Raw genomic sequence first — 19,059 nt, 5'->3', positions numbered from 1 at the left:
TTTATAACAAAGGGAATCAGCTATACGTATACATATGTTCCCATATCTCTTCCCTCTTGCGTCTCCCTTCCTCGGACCCTCCCTATCCCACCCCTCTAGGTGGTCACAAAGCACCAAGCTGATCTCCCTGTGCTATGCGGTTGCTTCCCACTAGCTATCTATTTTACATTTGGTAGTGTATATATGTCCATGCCACTCTCTCATTTGTCCCAGCTTACCTTTCCCCCTCCCCGTGTCCTCAAGTCCATTCTCTACGTCTGCGTCTTTATTCCTGTCCTGCCCCTAGGTTCTTCAGAACCATGGTTTGTTTTTTTTGCTGTTGTTTAGATTCCATATATATGTGTTAGCGTATGGAATTTGTTTTTCTCTTTCTGACTTACTTCACTCTGTATGACAGTCTCTAGGTCCATCCACTCATGACAAATAACTCAGTTTTGTTTCTTTTTATGGCTGAGTAATATTCCATTGTATATATGTGCCACATCTTCTTTATCCATTCATCTGTTGATGGACACTTAGGTTGCTTCCATGTCCTGGCTAATGTAAATGGAGCTGCAGTGAACACTGTGGTTCATGACTCTTTTTGAATTATGGTTTTCTCAGGGTATATGCCCAGTAGTGGGACTGCTGGGTCGTATGGTAGTTCTATTTTTAGTTTTTTAAAGAACCTCCATACTGTTCTGCATAGTGGCTGTATCAATTTACATTCCCGCCAACAGTGCAAGAGGGTTCCCTTTTCTCCACACCCTCTCCAGCATTTATTGTTTGTACATTTTTTGATGATGGCCATTCTGACCTGTGTGAGGTGATACCTCATGGTAGTTTTTTTTTTTTTTTGAATTTTTGAATTTTATTTTATTTTTTTTAAAAAAGCAGGTTCTTATTAGTCATCAATTTTATACACATCAGAGTATACATGTCAATCCGAATCGCCCAATTCATCACACCACCACCCCCATCCCCCATTGCTTTCCCCCCTTGGTGTCCATACGTTTGTTCTCTACATCTGTGTTTCAACTTCTGCCCTGGAAACCGGTTCATATGTACCATTTTTCTAGGCTCCACATACATGCGTTAATATACGATATTTGTTTATCTCTTTCTGACTTACTTCACTCTGTATGACAGTCTCTAGATCCATCCACGTCTCAACAAATGACCCAATTTCGTTCCTTTTTATGGCTGAGTAATATTCCATCGTATATATGTGCCACATCTTCTTTATCCATTCGTCTGTCAATGGGCATTTAGGTTGCTTCCATAACCTGACTATTGTAAATAGTGCTACAATGAACATGGGGGTGCATGTGCCTCTTTGAATTATGGTTTTCTCTGGGTATATGCCCAGTAGTGGGATTGTTGGATCATATGGAAATTCTATTTTTAGTTTTTTAAGGAACCTCCATACTGTTCTCCATAGTGGCTGTATCAATTTGCATTCCCGCCAACAGTGCAAGAGGGTTCCCTTTTCTCCACACCCTCTCCAGCATTTGTTGTTTGTAGATTTTCTGATGATGCCCATTCTAACTGGTGTGAGGTGATACCTCATTGTAGTTTTGATTTGCATTTCTCTGCTAATTAGTGATGTTGAGCAGCTTTTCATGTGTTTCTTGGCCATCTGTATGTCTTCTTTGAAGAAATGTCTATTTAGGTGTTCTGCCCATTGTTGGATTGGGTTGTTTGTTTCTTTAATATTGAGCTGCATGAGCTGTTTATATATTTTGGAGATTAATCCTTTGTCTGTTGATTCGTTTGCAAATATTTTCTCCCATTCTGAGGGTTGTCTTTTCGTCTTGTTTATGGTTTCCTTTGCTGTGCAAAAGCTTTTAAGTTTCATTAGGTCCCATTTGTTTATTTGTGTTTTTATTTCCATTACTCTAGGAGGTGGATCAAAAAAGATCTTGCTGTGATTTATGTCAAAGAGTGTTCTTCCTATGTTTTCCTCTAAGAGTTTTACAGTGTCCGGTCTTACATTTAGGTCTCTAATCCATTTTGAGTTTATTTTTGTGTATGGTGTTAGGGAGTGTTCTAATTTCATTCTGTTACATGTAGCTGTCCAGTTTTCCCAGCACCACTTATTGAAGAGACTGTCTTTTCTCCATTGTATATCCTTGCCTCCTTTGTCATAGATTAGTTGACCATAGGTGCGTGGGTTTCCTCTGGGCTTTCTATCTTGTTCCATTGATCTATGTTTCTGTTTTTGTGCCAGTACCATATTGTCTTGATTACTGTAGCTTTGTAGTATAGTCTGAAGTCAGGGAGTCTGATTCCTGCAGCTCCATTTTTTTCCCTCAAGACTGCTTTGGCTATTCGGGGTCTTTCGTGTCCCCATACAAATTTTAAGATTTTTTGTTCTAGTTCTGTAAAAAATGCCATTGTCATTTTGATAGGGATTGCATTGAATCTGTAGATTGCTTTGGGTAGTATAGTCATTTTCACAATATTGATTCTTCCAATCCAAGAACACGGTATATCTCTCCATCTGTTTGTATCATCTGTAATTTCTTTCATCAGTGCCTTATCGTTTTCTGCATACAGGTCTTTTGTCTCCTTAGGTAGATTTATTCCTAGGTATTTTATTCTTTTTGTTGCAGTGGTAAATGGGAGTGTTTCCTTAATTTCTCTTTCAGATTTTTCATCATTACTGTATAGGAATTCAAGAGATTTCTGTGCATTACTTTTGTATCCTACTACTTTACCAAATTCATTGATTAGCTGTAGTACTTTTCTGGTAGCATCTTTAGGATTCTCTATGTATAGTATCATGTCATAGGCAAACAGTGACAGTTTTACTTCTTTCCTGATTTGGATTCCTTTTATTTCTTTTTCTTCTCTGATTGCTGTGGCTAAAACTTCCAAAACTGTGTTGAATAATATTGGTGAGAGTGGGCACCCTTGTCTAGTTCCTGATCTTAGTGGAAATGGTTTCAGTCTTTCACCATTGATAATGATGGTGACTGTGGGTTTGTCATATTTGACCTTTATTATGTTGAGGTAAGTTCCCTCTATGCCTACTTTCTGGAGAGTTTTTATCATAAATGGGTGTTGAATTTTGTCAAAAGCTTTCTCTGCATCTATTGAGATGATCATATGGTTTTTAATCCTTCAATTTGCTAATATGGTGTATCACATTGATTGATTTGCTTATATTGAAGAATCCTTGCATCCTGGGATAAACCCCACTTGGTCATGGTGTATGATCCTTTTAATGTGCTGTTGGATTCTGTTTGCTAGTGTTTTGTTGAGGATTTTTGCATCTATGTTCATCGGTGATATTGGCCTGTAGTCTTCTTTCTTTGTGACATCTTTGTCTGGTTTTGGTATCAGGGTGATGGTGGCCTCGTAGAAAGAGTTTGGGAGTGTTCCTCCCTCTGCTATATTTTGGAAGAGTTTGAGAAGGATAGGTGTTAGCTCTTCTCTAAATGTTTGATATAATTCACCTGTGAAGCCATCTGGTCCTGGACTTCTGTTTGTTGGAAGATTTTTAATCACAGTCTCAATTTCAGTGCTTGTGATTGGTCTGTTTATATTTTCTATTTCTTCCTGGTTCCTTGGAAGGCTATGCTTTTCTAAGAATTTGTCCATTTCTTCCAGGTTGTCCATTTTATTGGCATATAGTTGCTTGTAGTAATCTCTCATGGTCCTTTGTATTTCTGCAGTGTCAGTTGTTACTTTTCCTTTTTCATTTCTAATTCTATTGATTTGAGTCTTCTCCCTTTTTTTCTTGACGAGTCTGGCTAATGGTTTATCAATTTTGTTTATTTTCTCAAAGAACCAACTTTTAGTTTTATTGATCTTTGCTATTGTTTCCTTCATTTTCTTTTCGTTTATATGATCTGATCTTTATGATTTCTTTCCTTCTGCTAACTTTGGGGTTTTTTTGTTCTTCTTTCTCTAATTGCTTTCGGTGTAAGATTAGGTTGTTTATTTGAGATGTTTCTTTTTTCTTGAGGTAGGATTGTATTGCTATAAACTTCCCCTTAGAACTGCTTTTGCTGCATCCCATAGGTTTTGGGTCATCGTGTTTTCATTGTCATTTGTTTCTAGGTATTTTTTGATTTCCTCTTTGATTTCTTCAGTGATCTCTTGGTTCTTTAGTAGTGTATTGTTTAGCCTCCATGTGTTAGTATTTTTTACAGATTTTTTTCCTGTAATTGATATCTAGTCTCATAGCATTGTGGTTGGAAAAGATACTTGATATGATTTCAATTTTCTTAAATTTACCAAGGCTTGATTTGTGACCTAAGATATGATCTGTCCTGGAAAATGTTCCATGAGCACTTGAGAAGAAAGTGTATTCTGTTGTTTTTGCATGGAATGTCCTATAAATATCAGTTAAGTCCATCTTGTTTAATGTATCACTTAAAGCTTATGTTTCTTTATTTATTTTCATTTTGGATGATCTGTCCATTGGTGAAAATGGGGTGTTAAAGTCCCCTACTATGATTGTGATACTGTCAATTTTCCCTTTTGTGGCTGTTAGCATTTGCTTTATGTATTCAGGTGCTCATATGTTGGGTGCATAAATATTTACAATTGTGATATCTTCTCCTTGGATCGATCCCTTCATCATTATGTAGTGTCCTTCATTGTCTCTTGTAATAGTCTTTATTTTAAAGTCTATTTTGTCTGATAAGAGAATTGCTACTCCAGCTTTCTTTTGATTTCCATTTGCATGGAATATCTTTTTCCATCCCCTCACTTTCAGTCTGTATGTGTCCCTAGGTCTGAATTGGTCTCTTGTAGACAGCATATATATGGGTCTTGTTTTTGTATCCATTCAGCCAGTCTATGTCTTTTGGTTGGAGCATTTAATCCATTTACATTTAAGGTCATCATTGATAAGTATGTTCCTATTACCATTTTCTTAATTGTTTTGGGTTTGTTATTGTAGGTCTTTTCCTTCTCTTGTGTTTCCTCCCTAGAGAAGTTTCTTTAGCATTTGTTGTAAAGCTGATTTGGTGGTGCTGAATTCTCTTAGCTTTTGCTTGTCTGTAAGCTTTTGATTTCTCCATCGAATCTGAATGAGATCCTTGCTGGGTAGAGTAATCTTGGTTGTAGGTTCTTCCCTTTCATCACTTTAAATTTGTCCTGCCACACCCTTCTGGCTTGCAGAGTTTCTGCTGAGAAATCAGCTGTTAACCTTATGGAGATTCCCTTGTATGTTATTTGTTGCTTTTCCCTTGCTGCTTTTAATATTTTTTCTTTGTATTTAATTTTTGATAGTTTGGTTCATATGTGTCTTGACATGTTTCTCCTTGGATTTATCCTGTATGGGACTCTCTGTGCTTCCTCGACTTGATTGACTATTTCCTTTCCCATATTAGGGAAGTTTTCAACTATAATCTCTTCAAATATTTTCTCAGTCCCTTTCTTTTTCTCCTCTTGTTCTGGGACCCCTATAGTTCGAATATTGGTGTGTTTAATGTAGTCCCAGAAGTCTCTGAGACTTTCCCAATCAATTCTTTTCTTTCTTTTTTCTTTATTCTGCTCTGCAGTAGTTATTTCCACTATTTTATCTTCCAGGTCACTTATCCGTTCTTGTGCCTCAGTTATTCTGCTTTTGATTCCTTCTAGAGAATTTTTAATTTCACTTATTGTGTTGTTCCTCATTGTTTGTTTGTTCTTTGGTTCTTCTAGGTCCTTGTTAAACGTTTCTCGTATTTTCTCCATTCTATTTCCAAGATTTTGGATCATCTTTACTATCATTACTCTGAATTCTTTTTCAGGTAGACGGCCTATTTCCTCTTCATTTGTTTGGTCTGGTGGGTTTTTACCTTTCTCCTTAATCTGCTGTATATTTCTCTGTCTTCTCATTTTGCTTAACTTACTGTGTTTGGGGTCTCCTTTTCACAGGCTGCAGGTTCTTAGTTCCCATTGTTTTTGGCGTCTGCCCCCAGTGGGTAAGTTTGGTTCAGTGGGTTGTGTACACTTCCTGGTGGAGGGGACTGGTACCTGTGTTCTGGTGGATGAGGCTGGATCTTGTCTTTCTGGTGGGCAGGGCCGCATCCGGTGGTGTGTTTTGGGGTGTCTGTGACCTTATTATGATTTTAGGCAGCCTCTCTGCTAATGGGTGGGGTTGTGTTCCTTTCTTGCTATTTGTTTGGCATGGGGTGTCCAGCACTGTAGCTTGCTGGTTGTTGAGCAGAGCTTGGACTTAGCGTTGAGATGGAGATCTCTGGGAGAGCTTTCGCCATTTGATATTACATGGCTCCGGGAGGTCTTTGGTGGACCAATGTTCTGAACTCAGCTCTCCCATCTAAGAGGCGCAGGCCTGACACCCGGCCGGAGCACCAAGACCCTGTCAGCCACACGGCTGCTAGTGTTGGAGGGTCTCCTGCAGAGGCAGGGCATGACTGTGGCTCACTGCAGGGACAAGGACACTGGCAGCAGAAGTTCTGGGAAGTACTCCTGGGCGTGAGCCCTCCCAGAGTCCACCATTAGCCCCACCAAAGAGCCGGGTGTCAGAATGGGAGAAATTATTTGCAAATGAAGCAACTGACAAAGAATTAATCTCCAAAATTTACAAGCAGCTCATGCAGCTCAATATCAAAAAAACAAACAACCCAATCCAAAAATGGGCAAAGTCCTAAATAGACATTTCTCCAAAGAAAATATACAGACTGCCAACAAACACATGAAAGGATGCTCAACCTCATTAATCATTAGAGAAATGCAAATCAAAACTACAATGAGATATTACCTCACACCAGTCAGAATGGCCATCATCAAAAACTGTACAAACAATAAATGCTGAAGAGGTTGTGGAGAAAAGGGGACTCTCTTGCACTGTTGGTGGGAATGTAAATTGATACAGTCACTATGGAGAACAGTATGGAGGTTCCTTAAAAAACTAAAAATAGAACTACCATACGACCCCACAGTCCCACTACTGGGCATATGCCCTGAGAAAACCATAATTCAAAAAGAGTCATGTACCAAAATGTTCATTGCAGCTCTGTTTACAATAGCCAGGACATGGAAGCAACCTAAGCGTCCATAGACAGATGAATGGATAAAGAAGATGTGACACATATATACAATGGAGTATTACTCAGCCGTAAAAAGAAATGATATTGAGTTATTTGTAGTGAGGTGGATGGACCTAGAGACTGCCATACAGAGTGAAGTAAGTCAGAAAGAGAAAAACAAATACTGTATGCTAACACATGTATATGGAGTCTTAAAAAGGAAAAAATGGTCATGTAGAACCTAGGGGCAGGATGGGAATAACGACACAGACCTACTAGAGAATGGACTTGAGGATACAGAGGGGGGAAGGGTAAGCTGGGACAAAGTGAGAGAGTGGCATGGATATATATACACTACCAAATGTAAAACCGAAAGCTAGTGGGAAGCAGCAGCATAGTACAGGGAGATCAGCTTGGTGCTTTGTGACCACCTAGAGGGGTAGGATAGGGAGGGTGGGAATGAGGGAGACACAAGAGGGAAGAGATATGGGGATGTATGTATATGTATAGCTGATTCACTTAGTTATAAAGCAGAAGCTAACACACCATTTTAAAGCAATTATAGTCCAATAAAGATGTTAAAAAAAAAATAAAAAGAGCCGGGTAGGCTCCAGTGCTGAGTTGCCTCAGGCCAAACAGCCAACAGGGAGCTTCTGCCCATTTTTAGTCAGATTTATTTTTTTGCTGCTGAGTTGTAGTTCCTTATATTTTTTGGATATTAACCACCTTATCAGATATATGATTTGTAAATGTTTTCTTCCATTCAGTAGGTTGCCTTTTCAATTTATTGATGGTTTCATTCACTGTGCAGAAGTTTTTTAGTTTGATGCAGTCCCACTTGCTTATTTTACCTTTTGCTTTTGATGTCAGATTCAAAAAATCATCTCTAAGCCCCATGGCAAGGAGCTTACCTGCCTATTATTTCTTCTGGGAGTTTTATGGTTTCAGGTCTTACATTCAAATCTTTAATCCTCTTTGAGTTACCTTTTGTGTATGGTTCAAGATAGTGTTCCAGTTTCATTCTTTTGCATGTGACTGTCCAGTTTTCCCAATGTCATTTACCAAATTATTGTTCTTTCCCTATGGTATATTCTTGGCTCCTTAGTAGGAAGTTTACTAACCATATGTGTATAGGTTTATATCTGGACTCTCTATTCTCTTTCATTGATCTATGTGTCTGTTTTTATGCTAATACCATACTGTTTTAATTACTGCAGGCTTGTAGTGTAGTTTGAAATTAGTGAGTGTAATGCCTTCAGCTTTGTTCCTCTTTCATACCTTTAAAAAGAACAGATAAGGCAAGTTATATGTTGCATAATTTTTAGTCTTACTACATATTTTCCTGCTTTGATGTCTGCATTATCATTATATTATATTACTCATGCTCCTTACTTATTGTTGTGGACAAATAAAAATACGGTATTCCAGGTAGTGCTCTTTACTGTGAAGAAAAATAAATTAATATCATTTTTAGAGACTTTCCCCCTTCAGGGGGCTCAGTGTTTAGCTCAACGTGATCTCACCAGTGCACCAGCCAAGATTCTTTGGCTAACCTTTACACTTTGGGGCTCAACAGTATTTTACAAAGGTTGCATGTTGAATTGATGTTAGTTACCATCCTTAGCACAATCCATTTGAGACTTGTCTTCAGAACTATGGTTTGTTCCTTTGTCTACAACACTGGAAATGGTTAGAGTGTTATATTACTATTACAATTTTGGAAACTTATTGCAACTTTATTTCAACATTTTGTTGTTTTCTGTTGTTTATCGTAACTTAATGGCTTTCCCCAGAACTGAAGTAATACAGTTAATAATCTTTATATTATACTTACCATTTCTTGAATTGAAATCATTGCATTAGTTCAGGGTTTCCCAACCTAGGTTTTGTGACAGCTTAATACATTTTTAGAAAAACAGTGTGTGGGTGGAGCGGTTGGGAGGCAGTTCTATATCAAATAAGTTTGCATGGCTTACATACTCTCTAAGAAATTTGAGAAACATTGGCATGTTAAAAACCTCTTGCAAGTCCTGAAAGGAAAAAATTTTAGATCGGTTAAACTTTACTTAATCCACTGCTTCTTAAAGTCATTTGGTCATGCAACCTTTTTAAATTTGAGGTAGACGGGGGTGTAGAGAACTTCTGTTAACAGGGAATTAATATTCCAAGGACCACAGTTTAGAAAATCCTGCAAAATATGTTTATGGTTGTTTGCATCTCCTACTAAAGCACTAAGTAACAAAAGCAGTGAAACCAAAATAATTTAAATAGATCAACAGCATGTTAATTGACTTTTGTTCTTATATTTACTTTAAAAATGATTAACTTTTAATGATACAGATGTGCTTATGACTCAGAGGGCTTTCACGTAACTTGATCGTCACCACATACCTGTATCACATTTATTAATTATCCCCTTTTGATGGATTAAGAAGTTGAAAGGGAGAGTGTTTAAATTTAAATGGCTTTCTTTATGGAATACAGGTTTGAATTTTGGTTTTCTCGTCATTTTTTTTTTTTTACTCCAATTAGGAAAATAACAAAGCAGATGTCCTTTTTCCTGATATCCATGGTCCATACAACTTTCTAGTTACTAAACTGTCCTTCTCCTACAAAATTAAGAAAGCCTTGTGGCACTAGCCACTAGCAACAGTTTTGAAAAATATCTTCAGGAAAAAATACATATACACAGTTTATATATTTGATTATAACTCTCCTTGGAGAAGTGTGTGTTAATTAATATTTTGCTGGTAAATTACTTTCTAACTTCTACCTTGTGACTTTGGATATGTTAATTTATTCTTAAAACTCTCTTATAGTTAATTAGGGGATAAGCAGTGTTCTCGTCATTGTTCATATGAGAAAATTGAGAAGCTCAGAGATTACTTGGTTTTCCTGAAACTCACATACCATATTGAGAGAGGAGCACATTACTCTGTGCTGTTTGTTAAATCTCTTGTTTTTATGGGAAAATTGCCGTATCACATGGTACTTCTTCATGACCTATTAGAGGGGCCTTTCCTCCCCCAGATTTTAGTTTCTTGAGGAAGTAACTAGCTTTTTGGGAAGCACTTGTTTATTTACACCAAGTATCCTCTTGACATCAGCATGGGGTTATTTATAATTACATGCACATGTGTAAATAAAATGATTAGCTATTCTCATATAAACATAATTATATCTCTCTAAAATAATGCATACGGAAATGTTATAATCCAGTGATAAAGGGAAGGAAATCTGCATGACCCCTCCTTTGTATGTAAACAGTGGGTTATTAAGACAGAATATGTTTCCTGCTGCACATTCAGTTATTGAGGCCAGTTACAACTGGGGACTCATTGAAGTACTAAACAGCAAGTGCCTTTTCCAATAGTTAGTATTCTCTATACAAAGCTAAGGTGACCTTTCTGCCATTTTCCAAGGACACTCCATACATTTAGAATTTAGGCCAGGATCATATTAAAAAGCAGCATACAAGAACACAGCCAACTAGTTCTGAAACCTGAGACTCCCTTTGCCTCTAGTTGCTTCCTCTTCCTGCCTAAAATAACTTTTGAAAATAAAACAGGTCATGATGGCTAATCAGTGCCAGTGGGTACTATATCACTTCTCCAGCTTTGAACAAATCTGGGGATCACACTTTAAAGAGAGGAATCATGGAATGCCTGGAGCTAAAGAAGTTTGGTTTCCTCAGAGCACAGTAGTTCCCTGCAGCAAATCATTTAAACTCGCTGTCATTTAGGTTTCTTTTCTGAAATTGAAAGCATGGGCTAACGTGCTCGTTCGCAAAACATTCGCCTAGTTCTTAAGAAAAATTAGATCTTTCAAAGGAATATTTTCAGGTATGACTGCCTATTACACTCATCCCACTGGCATTCTGGGATGAATAAGTGTTTGTGAGAAGGTTGCTCTTTGATGGTGACTTTATAGTCCCTCCCTTACGTATGTAAGAATTTTTTCAGCTAATTTTTTAAAAATACAGATTTGCATTTATGGGACCAGGCAACCAGTCATTGTATGTTTAGTGAGTATTTGCTACAATATTAAATCCCCATCTCACTAAAATAGTGGGAAAGGAGTTCAACCTCACAAGTGAGAAAGGAGTGAGAATTTGCATTAAGAGTAAGAGGCATTGGCAAAAGACTGGATTGAGACTCAGAATTGTCTCTAACTAGGGCTGAGTTTAGATTCGTTACTTTGTTCCTCTGTGCCAAAGTTTCTCAGTTAATGGAAAACTATAAAATGTATTGGAAATGGCAAAGTACTATGCAAGTATGTGGCACCGTGATGTACTATTATGATTATTATCTATAAAATGAAAGAAATGATCTAAATAGTTTCTAGGGTATATCAAGACTGTAGACTCTCTGGGTCTGTAATTTGAGCATTAGCTCTGTAACTAATTACATGGTGCTTGGCACATGCTTAGCAAACTATAAATGCTTATTCCCTTGATTTAAAGAGATTGGACTTCTCTTAATCGGCTATCAGTTTACCTTCTAGTTATATAGGAATAAAATCTTACTGACTGATGGTAGGAAGACTATAAGTGCTTTAAGGGACTGTAATTACTTCCTATTGATATTTAGCAGGCTGAAAAAGGACCATTGGGCAGGAATATGAATTTTTAACTTAACCAGTTCTTTCATGAGTACAGTAGAGTTCTTACAAAAGACATATTTGTAATGATGATTCCTTTTGCTTTCAGAGCTGAGCTATGCCTGGATTTTCAATGAATACCCTTCCTATCAGGATAATCGCCGCTTCGTTTCTCAAGAGACTGGGAATCTGTATATTGCCAAAGTAGAAAAATCAGATGTTGGAAATTATACCTGTGTGGTTACAAATACAGTGACAGACCAAAAGGTCCTGGGGCCACCCACACCGCTAATATTGAGAAATGATGGTGAGTTTTCTAAGGGATTTTCGTAATTCTGCTTTTTGTGATCATAGCTTGAGTTCAGGAGGTTGTTATGTTATTGGCATGCAAAGCTTGACTGTGTCAATTAAATTTAAGAAAAGTTTAATGCTTTCTACATTCAGTAACTATATGTCCTACACTTAATGTAAGAAATAAACCCACGAGTCCATTTTGGAAGACTAATTAGAAATCTAATTGCTAATCTCAACAGGAATGGAATGTGGATTTAGGTGACTATAAATAACAGAGGAATCTATTTCTTGTTTCTTTCCACTTAAATTGTGTACACAGGCAAAATGAAGTAGAAGGTTGAACAATTAGCTCATTAATCAATTCTATGTAATTTAGTATTCAGTATCCAAAGAGAAGTTCTAAATTATCCAAATAACTTCTGGATTTGTGATACTGAAGACATAGGTCCAACCACAGTGAAATGCAAGAATGTCAAGTCTTATTTGAGATAGAAGTTTTAATTTCCCACACTTTGGCAAAAATATTTCAAGAAAATATATGAATTTCACTTTACTTACTTAGATGGATGACATAACAGTATGTGGTAATTCATCATGTGCGTTTTGAAGACAATCTTGCCGATTTGTATGCCAAATTCTAATAGCACCATGCGTTTTCCCCACCATGAGTCCTTGTACGTTCACAATGAGTCTTTATATGTATTCTGTTCCCTCTTCTTGAAATGCTCTTCCTTCTCTTGGTCTCTTGACTAACTTATACTGGTCCTTCCAGTTTCTTCAAATATATTACTTTCTCCAGGAGGTCATGTCTGTGTGACCCCTCCCCCCAACTATGCTGTATCGGGTGCCTTCTCAAACCACTTCTGCAGAGAAAGTCTGAGCATCTTTACAGCATAGACCAAGCTTGAATTTTTGAGCAAATAACGTAGATTTCAATCATTCATTTACTTATTCATGCATTTAACATATGTTTATTTAGCACATGCTCTGTGGCAGTCACTACTCTGGGCACCAGTGAACAAAAACCATAAGACCTCGTCTCATGGCATTCACATTGTTCAAAGGATACAGGTACAAACAAACAAGCATAAACAAAACCCAAAATGCAGTATTTTAGATAGTAATAAATAAATGAGTATGGTGAAACAGAGGTTCTGTGGGGCAGAATGTCTACTTTAGACAGGGTTGTCACGCAAAACCTTTCTGAAGGGATGACATGAGCTGACACCTGAATGATAAGAAGTCTCTCCTGTGAAGATCAGAGGGAGGAGCTTTCCAGGCTGAGTTAACATCACATGCAAAGGCCCTGAGGCCTAAAAATAAATCACTTGGCATGTTCAGAGATCAAAGAGAAAGTGAGCCTTATGGCGTATAGTGACCAGGGTAGAGGGTGGTTTGAGTTGAGGTTGGAGACTGTATTTTATTTCAAGTGAAATGAAAAGCCATTCGAACGTTTTATGTAAGAGAGTTATGTATGTTTTTTTAAAAGATTGCTTAGCCTACTGTGTGGAAAATGGACTTTTAAAAAAGTGAGGGTCAAAACTGGAAGTCCAGTTAAAGACTGTTGCCGTAATTCACTCAGTAAACGATGGCAGCTTGATCTAGCGGGTGGCAGTGGAGAGGAGAGAAGGGGATGGATTCAGGATATAGTTTGCAGTTTGCTGCCAGGACTTGCTGATGCATTGGATGTGGGAGGTGGTGAAAGAGAAAATCGAGGCTGACACATGGGTTTCTGGCACAGCAGCTGGGTGGATGGGAATGCCATTTACTGAAACGGTTTTACTGAACAGGTTTACAAGGGAGAAATTCAGAATATTATTTTGGTCATTATTTATGAAGCCAAAAGCATGACTTCTCCGTTGGCAACAGAAAGAATTGTTTGTTTTGTGCTTCTTGGTCCATCTCTCTATCATGATATTCATCTGGTATATTCATATTTACTTGTCAGCCTGCCCTCCCCCACCCCGCTGACACTGACATGTGATCAAGCACAGACCACAGTTTTCATCCAGTTTGGTGCGAGGGTGCAGCAGTGCTTGCCACATGGCAAATGTTAAATGACTGTGTTGCATTAGGCTGAGTTACACTAAATAAAACGGAACTATCTCATCAGTTTAACGAGAAAGGTAGGCAAAGGATCGATTCTGTTAAAAGCTATCAGTGCCGTCTCTCTAGATCTAAGGATAAGAAATCTGTTTCGAGGTATGTGTTCCAGGGGCATTCTGTACTGAATTATTTAAAAATACGGCCCCTCTGGCCTCTGCCCGTAATACGCTTTTGCCAAAATGTCTGTTCAGTGGTGTTATCCATTTTGGTATATCAAGGAGAAAATATAGTCAAATATTGACTTTGATGCACTAAGACACAGCTGAGGAGAAACGTCACCCAGAGTTGCTGCTTCAGAGAGAAGGAACAAAAATTCAGGAACACGGGAAGTCCACAGTCTTCCTCGGTGACACAAGTTGGCCACAACTCTGCCTTCTGCTTGACTTTTAGATTTATCTCGACTTGCCTAGTATATCTTCATAGAGATGACAAATGTGTTTTATTAGAATGTTTTATCACAAAATTAGCAGACTAAGGATCTCATTCTTCAGCAATTAATGCCCATTCATTTCTAATTTCCATGAGAGCTGCATGGTGAAAATTCATAATATGCCTTTCCCATTTAGGCTGGAATACATAAAATGGCTGCTCGAACTGTATTACTAAGCACAAAATAGATTATTTAATTAGCTCTTGTCTGGAGGTAAGAGAAAAGGGGAAATATAAATCAAGAAGAGATTGCAAAATAAAAATGACCTTCTTGTTAAAGTGTACACTGTGAGAGTAAAATCAATGAAATTATCATTTTGCACAATCTGGTATTTAGTGACTGTATATTAGACTGCTAAGTGCAAGGTGAGTATAGAATTTGTACAAGCATCTCGATAATTGAAGCTCACTCAAACTTTCATAGCCTCCTTCTGCCTCCAAAATGTGGATAAGCAAGGCAATGGAGCTTTTTGCCTGCACTGAACTAATTGGCATGGCTGATCATTTCCCTTGCTAAGTGCAGATGTAGCTTAAAGAGCTAGGTATCCCCAATATTCAGGTTATTTCTTTAGAGTTTCAACTAAGCCGTCTGGACTGTGGCTGTTTCCAGCCCCAAAGGTTACAGTGAGTCAGAAGAAGTGAACAGTGGACAACTCCCATTGGTCCATGTTCCTATCAGGAACCAAGGGCGATGTGCTCCATGTTGATCCCACTGACCCTCTTTAGCTCTCTCCCCCAACACACTATGGTTCTGTGAGACCTTCATACTTGTTGTTCCCTTTTCCCCAGGCCTTCACATGGCTCACCCCTGCCTACATCTCAGATCATGACTGAAATGTAGGGCAGGGTGTTGAGGAGGTAAGCCAGGTTCCCTGGGTGGAATCCAGCCCCACCACTTACTAGCGATGTGACTTGGACATCAGTTTAACCTCACCTCACGGTGTTCCCATCAGTCAAATGAGGATAGCAGTACCTACCTCAGAGGCTTACTCCATGCGTGAAATTGTAGGTAAACTGCTTTGAACAGTGACAAAACAGCAGTACTGTTTTGTACATCAATAGCTTCCCTACCTAAGATACGCTCCACAGATTATATTTTTAAAAAACAGATTACAGCGTGAGTGGATAGTGTTATCCTTGTTTTGTAAAATGTATGTGGAGAATGACAGAGAAAGCTGGAATCCTACTCTCCAAAATGCTAACAGTGTTAAACTTTAAAGCAGTTAACTTTTAGTGGTAAAATGTTTCGTTCTTAATTCATTTTCTTTCTGCTTCTCTGTGTTTTCTCATTTTTCTTCAATGATTAGAGATTTTTTTTTTGTTTTAGAAAAATGTTTGGTGAAAGGGATATTCACATTTTATTGGATCTAGAAGGCACTTAGAGATCACCCAATTTTACACCTTTATTCTTCGAGAAAGAAGGGAACTAAGGACCAGAGAAGTAAGTCAGGACAGCAGTGGGATCAAATTCTTAGTCTCCAGTTACCATGCTATTTAACTGAGGTTCAGAAAAGATTTTTTGGCCTCTGGATTTACATATTTACATTATGATTTTGCAAATTTTATTTTTGGAATTCTCCTAAATAACTGTATGTTATTTGTTGTGTTCATCACGAGGAAGTACTATAAAACTGAGAGCTGGACAAATGTGAGAGAATTTTACATTAGAGTTAATATTTATTTATCTAGGTTTTTTCCCACACTGCACAGCATGCGGGATCTTAGTTCCCCAGCCAGGGATCGAACCCGCGCCCACTGCAGTGGAAGTGCGGAGTCTTAACCACTGGACCACCATCGAAGTCCCTTATCTAGGTATTTTCAAATCTGCTTTGAAATGCCAATAAAACTCATTATGTGGGAAAGTGCACCAGTTGCATTGGTACCGTGGAAGAAAAAGATTTAATTGAGAAAAATATATCATAATTATTTTTACCACAGATACTGAAGTAGTCCAAGGATCAATATTAACCCAGTTGCTGGTTATTGATGATGAGCTTGCCCCATTGTGTGCTTCCTTCACAGTTTTCAAAGAATTGTACCTGTATTTCCATAAACAAAGGTAATGGACCACCCATGCAGCATAACCATGAGAGAAATCATAGATTTAGATGATAATCATAATGGCTGCTTTTTCTGTCTTTAGTTATTACCCCTGACTTGCTCTAAAATGGCTAAAGATGAAAAAAATTAGCAAAAATTAGGACAGTCTTGGGAAAATGAGATCGGGTCTGTGAGGTTGTTTATGTACTTTACATAAACAGGTACGTAACTGAGCATGAAAAATTACTGTATGGCCTTTGCCTTTTTTCTGTGTTTTCCTTGAGACTGGCTGGGGATTGGTTGGGCAGTTCCTTATTTTGCTTATTAGAACCAAGACAAATGTTGAGCAGTTTACAGCCAGTGTGTGTCTGATGGTTCTTTGCTTTGCACATTGGTTGTTAAATATTTTTGAATATTACCGCTAATTAGAAGTCTCAGTAGAAGAGGTACTAGGGAACAGGAAACAAAGGATTTATCCTATCTTAGAATTTCACATTCTCTCTCTCTCTGTCTCTCTTTCCTTCCTCCATCCCCATATTTTTATACATTGATAAGCATATATATGTAGGATGTGTGTGTGTAAATATACATGTATTTATATGCACTATATATATTGTCTTTGGACGTTAAAATGTAAAACATTTTCTGAATGTTTATTATACTTCATTGTAAATTTAAATTATTAAAAATTTGTATTCTCAATATAACAAAATAACTGACCATATTTTTCTAAGTCCTGACCCATTTCCTCAAACCTAATTTTATTTAGCCATGAAAACATTGAACAAGGTCAGCATTGAAGCATTTAATCTTCTCAACATAAATCAAATTTTAACCTACTGGACAAGAGACCACCTGATAACCCTAGCAGCCTAGAGTTTCAGAGCAGGCTAAGGTGGGACAGAAACAGACGCGCTGAACATAGGATTGAGAGTGTCCATCATCGGTGCCAACCAGCTTTATCTTGTTTGCTGTGGCATCACCTAGGATGCAGTAAAAGAAGGGTAGCACTAAAAGTCAAGAAGAAAAAAAAAGTCATAGGATTCTGAGGTGTCGTCCCAGATCTACCACTAACTCATGTGAGACAAATCATGCCATTTCCTTGGTCCTCAGTTTTCTTAGCTATAAAAATGAGTGATTTATAATAAGTTATATCTTAAGGGTCCTTCTAGTTGTTTTCTGAGATGCCAGTCACAACTCTCTACCTTACGTTACTCCAGTCTCAGCATTTGCACAGGCCACGTAATATCAAATACAACTCACCACACAGATGCTGTTCATTGGATCAGATTTCTTCTTAGTGCTAACAACCAATCCTAACTGAACGCAAAACTAGGTGCATTCACTCTTTCAGGCTATCACGGGTCATTTTGTGAACCTTCACCTCTGTGGCCATTGGATTTCCTAGTGGCTCAGAAGACTACATTCCCTTCAACGTTTCCAAATTTAAGACCAAAGACTAAAAAAATCGAAAAGAGAAAACTAGAATATTCTAGAATATTCTGGATTATCGATGCAGTGTAATGTATTCTTCATTGTGATACTACCTTCTGTTCATAGTAAACTTTCCTAATATTGCCCCAAATTGGGTTAGAGCCTCAAGTGAGCATTAACAACCACAATGGGTCTTCTTGAATAGATCAGCTTCAATTGTAGGCCATTTAATTAACCTAGCCATCAGATTAAAAACCTAGTCATTAAGAGGATCTCTTTTTGATTGTAAACTTGATCTACAACCTTTTTTTGATGATTTAGCCTTTAGACTGGCAAGGATGAAACTTCTGCCTGGCAACAGGCAGAGATGTGCCCTTGACTTGCGTGTACTTTTATATTACCTAAGATCTAGAGTTTGTCCCAAAACACGTTGCTTTATTTTACTCTAACTTCTGATTGCAACTTTTGTGTGGCTTTGTCACAGCGATCATGTCTTTCATTTAATTCTCTGACAACATCACATTTGAGGATCTGTGGGCGTAAAACTTGTTTTATGAGAAGAACATCTAAATGGCTAAAGGATGTGAGATATTTTGCTAAAGTGCCATTGCTAATCTGACTTAACAGTGTCTCAATGATCTGGATATTTTGAAACCTTGACAAGCTTAGGAACTTGTCAGTCAGCTTTAGACCTCTAGCATAGTCAGATTCATTTCAGGTCCGTGGGAGCCAAAAGGTCTTAGATGGTCATTTCACTCTTCAGTTAGGAAGCATCTGTTAGGTACCTGTTGTGTATAGTACACTGTAAAATAAAAAGATGTGATCAGAGCCCCTGGGAGCCTGCAGTTTTAGAGAACTCCAAATTAATGAAAGGTCTAAAGTTTCATCCTTATTGGAATTATTGAATTGAGTGCCAGGAAACACATTTACAGATGGAGGGATTTGAAATGAAAGAGGACAGGAGAGGTGTCCAGCCTAGAGTACAGATGACTTGGACATTCATTTGATCATGCATTTAAGCAAGAAATGTTCATTGAGTGCTTGTTGTATACTTGTCACTAGGGATACAAAAGTCTTCTATGTCCTCATAGATAATAGTCTAGCTTAGGAGCCTAATTACAACCTGAGGCAGGAGTGGAGCCAGACTGAGGAGGATGGAGAATTAAAGCAGGATTATTTAAGCTTC

The 19,059-nt window shown here is 37.9% G+C and overlaps 1 protein-coding gene across 12 annotated transcripts in view; it reads left to right on the top strand.

Moving 5' to 3' along the window:
- Positions 1–19,059, top strand: part of CNTN4 (contactin 4) — a 956,080-nt gene that overhangs the window by 750,528 nt on the left and 186,493 nt on the right. For all 12 annotated transcript variants that reach the window (XM_068558505.1, XM_068558506.1, XM_068558508.1 and 9 more), the window contains one exon: positions 11,680–11,877. In XM_068558505.1, the coding sequence (XP_068414606.1) occupies positions 11,680–11,877 (198 nt within the window). The remainder of the gene's footprint in view (positions 1–11,679; positions 11,878–19,059) is intronic.

This window comes from Eschrichtius robustus, chromosome 12 (assembly GCF_028021215.1).
Source record: "Eschrichtius robustus isolate mEscRob2 chromosome 12, mEscRob2.pri, whole genome shotgun sequence".
NCBI classification, from domain to species: Eukaryota; Metazoa; Chordata; class Mammalia; order Artiodactyla; family Eschrichtiidae; genus Eschrichtius; species Eschrichtius robustus.
Note: the sequence above shows the minus strand (reverse complement) of the source record. Positions and strands in the feature narration are given on the sequence as shown.